This window comes from Phocoena phocoena, chromosome 9 (genome assembly GCF_963924675.1).
Source record: "Phocoena phocoena chromosome 9, mPhoPho1.1, whole genome shotgun sequence".
NCBI lineage: Eukaryota > Metazoa > Chordata > Mammalia > Artiodactyla > Phocoenidae > Phocoena > Phocoena phocoena.
The window spans coordinates 48,778,917-48,785,607 of NC_089227.1; the positions used below are offsets into that span (position 1 = coordinate 48,778,917).

The window sequence follows — 6,691 nt, forward strand, 5'->3', positions numbered from 1 at the left end:
GCTTCCTACTTCCTTCGTCCAGAACCATACAAAAACTCTATTATATTTCTTCTGCCTCAAATTTCTTCAGCTATTGTCACTCATATGTTCTTCCTTCCCTATGACCTTAGAGGAAAATTGTCTGCTGTCCTTTCCAAGATAATGCTCTCGTGTGCGTCCACTACCTTCTATTTGCGATATTAACTTGCTTTATTGTCACTTCTCTTTCTCATTTCAATTTCTCCCTTTTCTTAACCTAAAAACTGCCCCAGACAGCTTCTCATTAAGGAAAACTTCTCTTTACCCAACTTCCTCTCCTGGTAGCAATTCTTCTTCATTATATTCACTATCAAATTTCTTCTTCCACGCTCTTATGCATTGTCCTCCTGTTTCACGTTTCAACATAGTTTTCACCGTCAACTCCAGTGACACTGCTCACTCAAAGACGAACGATGACTCTGGTGCTCTGGTCCCTCGACTTGCCTTGGTCCTTGTTCAACACAACCTTCCTACACTAGGTTCCTCTGGTCTTCCTGATGCTCTGCCCTATCTCTCTTGCCTTTGCCTAAAATGCTGTATCTGCCTCCTCCTATCCGTCCCCCGAAGTCTCACCCCTCTTTTAAATCTCATTTCAAATGTTCCCTCATCCATAAAGCTTTCATGTCATAGAATCCTCACATCATAGAATCAACCTCTACAGCTATTAACAGCAATTCTTCCCTTCATAATTAATCATTTAAGGTGTTTTAAATGCTACCTTAGAAAAACTGTTATCTAATTTTTTGTAATAAAACTTAATTTTTTTTTTTTTCATAAAGAAATACTAACAATTCTGGGAGGTCTATTTGGATGTGAGGAGTAGGAAAGGCATAAGGGTCAAGGTTGGTTCCCAGGTGTCTGGCTTGAGCAAACAACCTTTGAAAAGGAACATGTTAAAGGAGTGAGAAATGGAAATTAACTAATTTTAGAGCGGGTCCATATGCAAAATGCCTGAGGGTCATACAGGCTCATAAGTGAGATAAACACATAAAGTTTTGTTGGTGTTGAGGCCATGGAAGTAAGTCTGTTTCTCTGTTGAAAGCATTCAAAGTGAGAAGTGGTTCAGGACAGAAGCTTGCAGACACCAATACTTGAGAATAAGACAAAGGAAGAGATTCCAGCTTCCTATTTAGCTAAAACTTATATAACGGACAAAATCAAATACTTTTAAACACTTGGTACCATGTAGATAGATTGCAACTTTCATTATGCTTATTTTATACACAAAACAGAGCACTGTTGAATGATGAAAGGAAATTAAGTCAGTCTAGCAGGAGCTGTGTTCATCACAAAGTCGCTCTAGTTGTTTGTTTCCTGCCTCACCCCCACCCAGAACCTTTGCTTGTAACTCTGCCTGTGGTGAAGTTTTCTATTTCTTCCAATAGAAGCTAGCAACTCCAAAATATTTGGTCCTATCCTTTGGGACAGTCCCTGTCCCCAGAAAAACCTAGGAACGGTAAGTGCGTGAAGCCTTGAATGCCTGTTGAAAGTGTGGCTACACGTCTGCTAGAGAATTTTCACAAGTTAACAGCAACAACAACCGTTACAGAAAATAAATATAAGAAGAGATTCTCTTGGGAATAAACTAACCTATTTCCTTAAGTATGATTACATCTTCTCGGCTTTGAAGGCTTCTCTGATATATCATCATCCTTAACGTTTTAGGAACATCTTATGCGTCAGATGTTGTGCTAAGTGCTTTACTCCTTATAACAACTCAGTTATGATCATTTTAAAAAGCAGAAACTGAGGTTTAGAACAAGTTACCAGAGGTCGCATCATTATTAAACACCTACAATAGTTACCATATGGAAATACAATCCAAGAGTCCCTAACCATCACAACTACGGTGATCGTTATGTTCAGGTTATGGTTAGTTTATGTTTGTGTTTCTCAAACTTGTTTATGCCATTTGTGCATTTTATTCTCATTATGTGACTTCATTATGGGAATAAGTGATATAGAAGGGTTAAAGAAAGTATGTTGTTTGATGAAAACAAAGTTGAATGAATTTACAAACAACACTGTAAAGATGGATTGCTGAACACTGCTGTTGAATTAGGTATGGGCAAGATAATAAAATTTCTAAAACTTTATGCAGCATTCAAATTGCTTTTCAAGTCTCTAAACTCTTGTTTCACATGTTTTCTTTTTTGAAATTGAGATTTAATGATATATACATTATGTTATTTGGTGTTTGCATGCCTTGTGAAATGATCGCCATAATAAGTCTAGTTAACACCCATCCCCACAAATAGTTACAATGTTTTTTCTTGTGATAGGGACTTCTGAGATCTATTCTCTTAGCAACTTTCAAATATGCAATACAGTATTATTAACTATAATCACCATGCTGGACATTATATCCTCATGACTTATTTTACTTTTTTAACAGCTAGAATTGGGCACTAGATATTGCATTATGATTGTGGTTTATGAGAAATAAAAAGTAGGCACTGCAATCAGCAGATACACACCCAAAGGAAATGTGTTGGCACGACATCAAATGAACATGCCTTTGTAAGTTTTAAATTTAAACAAAATATTTACAGTATACATGTATCACTTTTTATGACTCACAGCTTTAATCAGCTTTTTTGATGACGTGCCCAACCACTGGTCCCATGGCAAGGCTTCTACCAAACACATAATGCTGCAGTGTTCACAGTGGATCACTTGCTATCACATCTGTCTTCTAACTAGCTTGTGAACTCCTTGATGACAGCATCAGTGATCTCCCAATTATTATATATGACTTTGAAATATATCTTAGTATTTAATCTTTTAATAAAAAATGTCTGATAATCTGACAACTTGCAATAGCCTCAAGATAAAATCAAGCGTTTTGCAATATTGATCCCAGGGAAGCTTAGGCACTCAATGCCCACGTTCTCTACCTAATACACAGCTGCCTTTCTCTTTTCTAAATAGTATTTCTATATATCTTGAAACAGTAAATAATTGGTTTAATCTGAAACATGCCCTCTGCCCCCCATTTAAAATTCCCAGGTGATATAGGGGAGGAACCCAGTATTTATTATACACCTACTACATGGTAGAAATGGGTTAGGTACTTTACATGACATTTCATTGTTATAGCAACACTGCATGGTAGATATTATTACACTCATTTCACAGATGAGAAAACTAAAATGCCAAGGAGAGAAGTAATCACTCAGCATTACATATAAAATAGGGATTCAAACACAAGTTTGTCTAATTCCAGATTCTACAATCATTCTGATGTACTGTGGTACTTATGTCACCAAAGAATAATTACATAACAAGGGTAAATAACAGTAAGAATTTCAAGGGAATCGATTTTTGCACAACCTGCTTGTATTTATTTATTTAATTGATTTATTACATTGTTTTAAAGGGTCATTTAAAGGATCTCTTGCTGTTTTTTAAATAGGCCTTTAAAGGCTACAGCTTTAAAGAGAAATGATTTGCTTATTCTGACAATAGGAGTATCTTAATCCATAAATGTTACGACTGTGTAAACCTTGTCTAAAGAAAGAGATAGACTTGATAGATAGATAGAGACAGACAGGGAGAGGGAGAAAAGGAAGGGAGGGAGGGAGGGAGGGGAAAAAAAGGAAGAGGGCTTCCCTAGTGGTGCAGTGGTTGAGAGTCCACCTGTCGATGCAGGGGACACGGGTTCGTGCCCCGGTCCGGGAAGATCCCACGTGCCGCGGAGCGGCTGAGCCCGTGAGCCATGGCCGCTGAGCCTGCGCGTCCGGAGCCTGTGCTCCGCAACGGGAGAGGCCACAACAGTGAGAGGCCCGCGAACAGAAAAAAAAAAGAAAGAAAGGAAGGAAGAGAAAGAAAGAAGGGAGGGAGAGAGGAGGAAGGAAGGAAGGAAGAGAAAGAAAGAGAAAAAGAGAAAGAGAAACAAAGAAAAGAAAAATTAATTTGCAGGGCATTTATATTGGATATATAGTCTATATACAAACATATATACATATACACATTCATACCTAAATATGTACATTTCAACTTATGTTGCCACTTTTCTAGGCCAGATGGTTTTATATTATATTCATATATGAGCACATGTGTGTCTCTATAAATTCTCTACCTGCAACTCTAAGAATTTGCTACAATGTGCTACATAAAATACATAGAAATTCCTGTGAGCATCTATCTGTGATTTCACACTATTACATCATGCCAGGAACTCCATCTACCCCTCTGCGTTCCACTGGGTGCACTCAATTTTGTTTCCAGCAAAAGTTGTGTCATGGACTCATCATGCAAGGTTGACAGTCCAGAAAATAACTTGTTTTGATGAGCAGCCCATCTCTCACATCTCATCAGTCCTCTTGAGCCTTTATGAAATGCTGTTGAACCACTGTGAACACAACCAGTAGCAGGTTCCTGGTGACACATGTTTTGTATGTGTGTAGGAGAGAAAGAAGATTCAGGCATAGAATAAATTCAGCCCTCCTCCATGTTTTTCAGACCAACAACAGGGGTGGCCCACTTAACTCCCATTGTTGTCTCTCTAACAATGAGTGGGGAGAAGTTCTTCCTTTCTGTGATAAAAGTTCTAATCAAAGAAGTACTCTACTGAGAGTAGGCCTAAATATTACGGATTTCTGTTTTTGCCCTGCACCAATATGCATATTCTATTAGTAAATGAATAAAACATTATTTATTTTTTAAAGTTTATAATTTTTTAATGGTAACTTTTATATATATTTTAAATTAATTTATTTTTGGCTGCATTGGGTCTTTGTTGTTACATGTGGGCTTCTCATTGTGGTGGCTTCTCTTGTTGTGGAACACGGGCTCTAGGCACGCGGTCTTCAGCAGTTGTGGCACGCGGGCTCAATAGTTGTGGCTTGTGGGCTCTAGAGCTCAGGCTCAGTAGTTGTGGTGCATGGGCTTAGTTGCTCCATGGCATGGGGGATCTTCCCCGACCAGGGCTCGAACTCGTGTCCCCTGTATTGGCAGGTGGATTCTTAACCACTGTGCCATCAAGGAAGTCCCCAAAAACATATTGTAGAGGGGTAAAGTTACCAACCCTTGGGGAGGAAAGTGACTTGGATAATGAAAATGCCACCAGGCACTTAACTCCAGCAACTCGGGCAGGGACAATTATAATTTATCACCAGAAAGCATACTAAAATGCAGAATACATAATCATCTCATCAGGAAGCCGGGAACAGTGGCGAAACTCATTTGAATTAAGAACCAAAAAATGTTATTAGTCTCAAGGAAATTATAAGGTGTGAAACAATCAGTAAAACTGAGATAAATGCTAACAGCCCTTCCAGAGGTAATGTTAATTTGGGGCAGGGGGCGATTCAAGTCTGTAACTATCAAAGGGTTAAAAAATGTACCACAACTTTAGGAGTAAGAATGGCTTGTTAGGGATGTATACATACTTGAAAGAGAATAAAATTTTCTACTTTGCTTTCTTTCAGAGGGCTATGTATTTTCATATCACCACTATAAAAATCAAATTATTTCCGTTTGCTGAGAGCCTAAAAGTACCTCACCCAGGGTCTAAGCTTCATTCAGTGCACAGCGTTTAGGTTTTTTCTGCTATAGTCAAATTTTCTTTTGTTTTTAAGGGACTCTGTGTTATGTATAAACCACACTATGCTCTTTTTTAGACTGAACTGGGAGCTACGCTAAAAATGTAGTATCTGGCACACTTTAATAGCACTGGATCCTTTTCAACCATTTTCACATGTGCTTTTGCAGGAGACTAGCCCTGGGTAGGGGAAGAAAGAGCAGTCCTTTTTGTCCCATGCATTCTCCAGGAAGAATTTCTTAATCAATGCCTCACCCCACAGGGCTTGCAGCATCTCTCAATGGTCCAGCCTAGCACTAGGTGAGCATCCGTGGGCACAGCGTGGACAAACCAGCTCCCTTTCCTTTCTCTCCTCAGTGCAGACAAGCCAGGATGTAACTTCCAAAATGAATCATTCTTCAAAACAACAAAAATAAGCAAAGGAACTTTTCCTCAGCTTCTGCTAAGGTGCTCGGTCCTTCCGAGGAAGCTAAGGCTGCGTTGGGGTGAGGCCCTCACTTCATCCGGCGACTAGCACCACGCCCGGCAGACCCTGCCTAGCCCTCGCCCACACCATGGCCTCCATCTCGGAGCTCGCCTGCATCTACTCGGCCCTCATCCTACACGATGATGAGGTGACGGTCACGGAGGATAAGATCAATGCCCTCATTAAAGCAGCCGGTGTAAATGTTGAACCTTTCTGGCCAGGCTTGTTTGCAAAGGCTTTGGCCAATGTCAACATTGGGAGCCTCATCTGCAATGTGGGGGCAGGTGGACCTGCCCCAGCAGCTGGTGCTACACCAGCAGGAGGTCCTGCCCCCTCCACTACTGCTGACCCAGCTGAGGAGAAGAAAGTGGAAGCAAAGAAAGAAGAATCTGAAGAGTCTGAGGATGACATGCGCTTTGGTCTTTTTGACTAAACCTTTAGTAGCACGTTCAATAAAAAGCTGAGTTCTTTAAAAATAATAATAAGCAAAGGAAATGCAAAACTATAAAGATAAATGATATTAGTATAAAGTGGAAGTGTCCAATCTAGGACATCTGAAGCCTGCAAAGAAACAATGGTGGCAAAGGAGAAAAAACATAAGAGTTAAGCTAACTCATCTTGCTATAAAGTCTTTTGCTATAAAGGTTTTTTTGGTCTTACAC

At 39.6% G+C, this 6,691-nt stretch overlaps 1 protein-coding gene across 2 annotated transcripts; it reads left to right on the forward strand.

Moving 5' to 3' along the window:
- Positions 1-6,117: 6,117 nt before the first annotated feature.
- Positions 6,118-6,462, forward strand: LOC136128211 (large ribosomal subunit protein P1-like). Of its 2 annotated transcripts, XM_065883982.1 has the most exons (2): positions 6,118-6,188; positions 6,264-6,462. In XM_065883982.1, exons 1-2 carry the CDS (start codon positions 6,118-6,120, stop codon positions 6,460-6,462), a joined length of 270 nt encoding a protein of 89 aa, XP_065740054.1. The 2 variants fall into 2 exon arrangements, with proteins under 2 accessions (XP_065740054.1, XP_065740053.1); XM_065883981.1 differs by having other exon boundaries at positions 6,118-6,462.
- Positions 6,463-6,691: the final 229 nt, after the last annotated feature.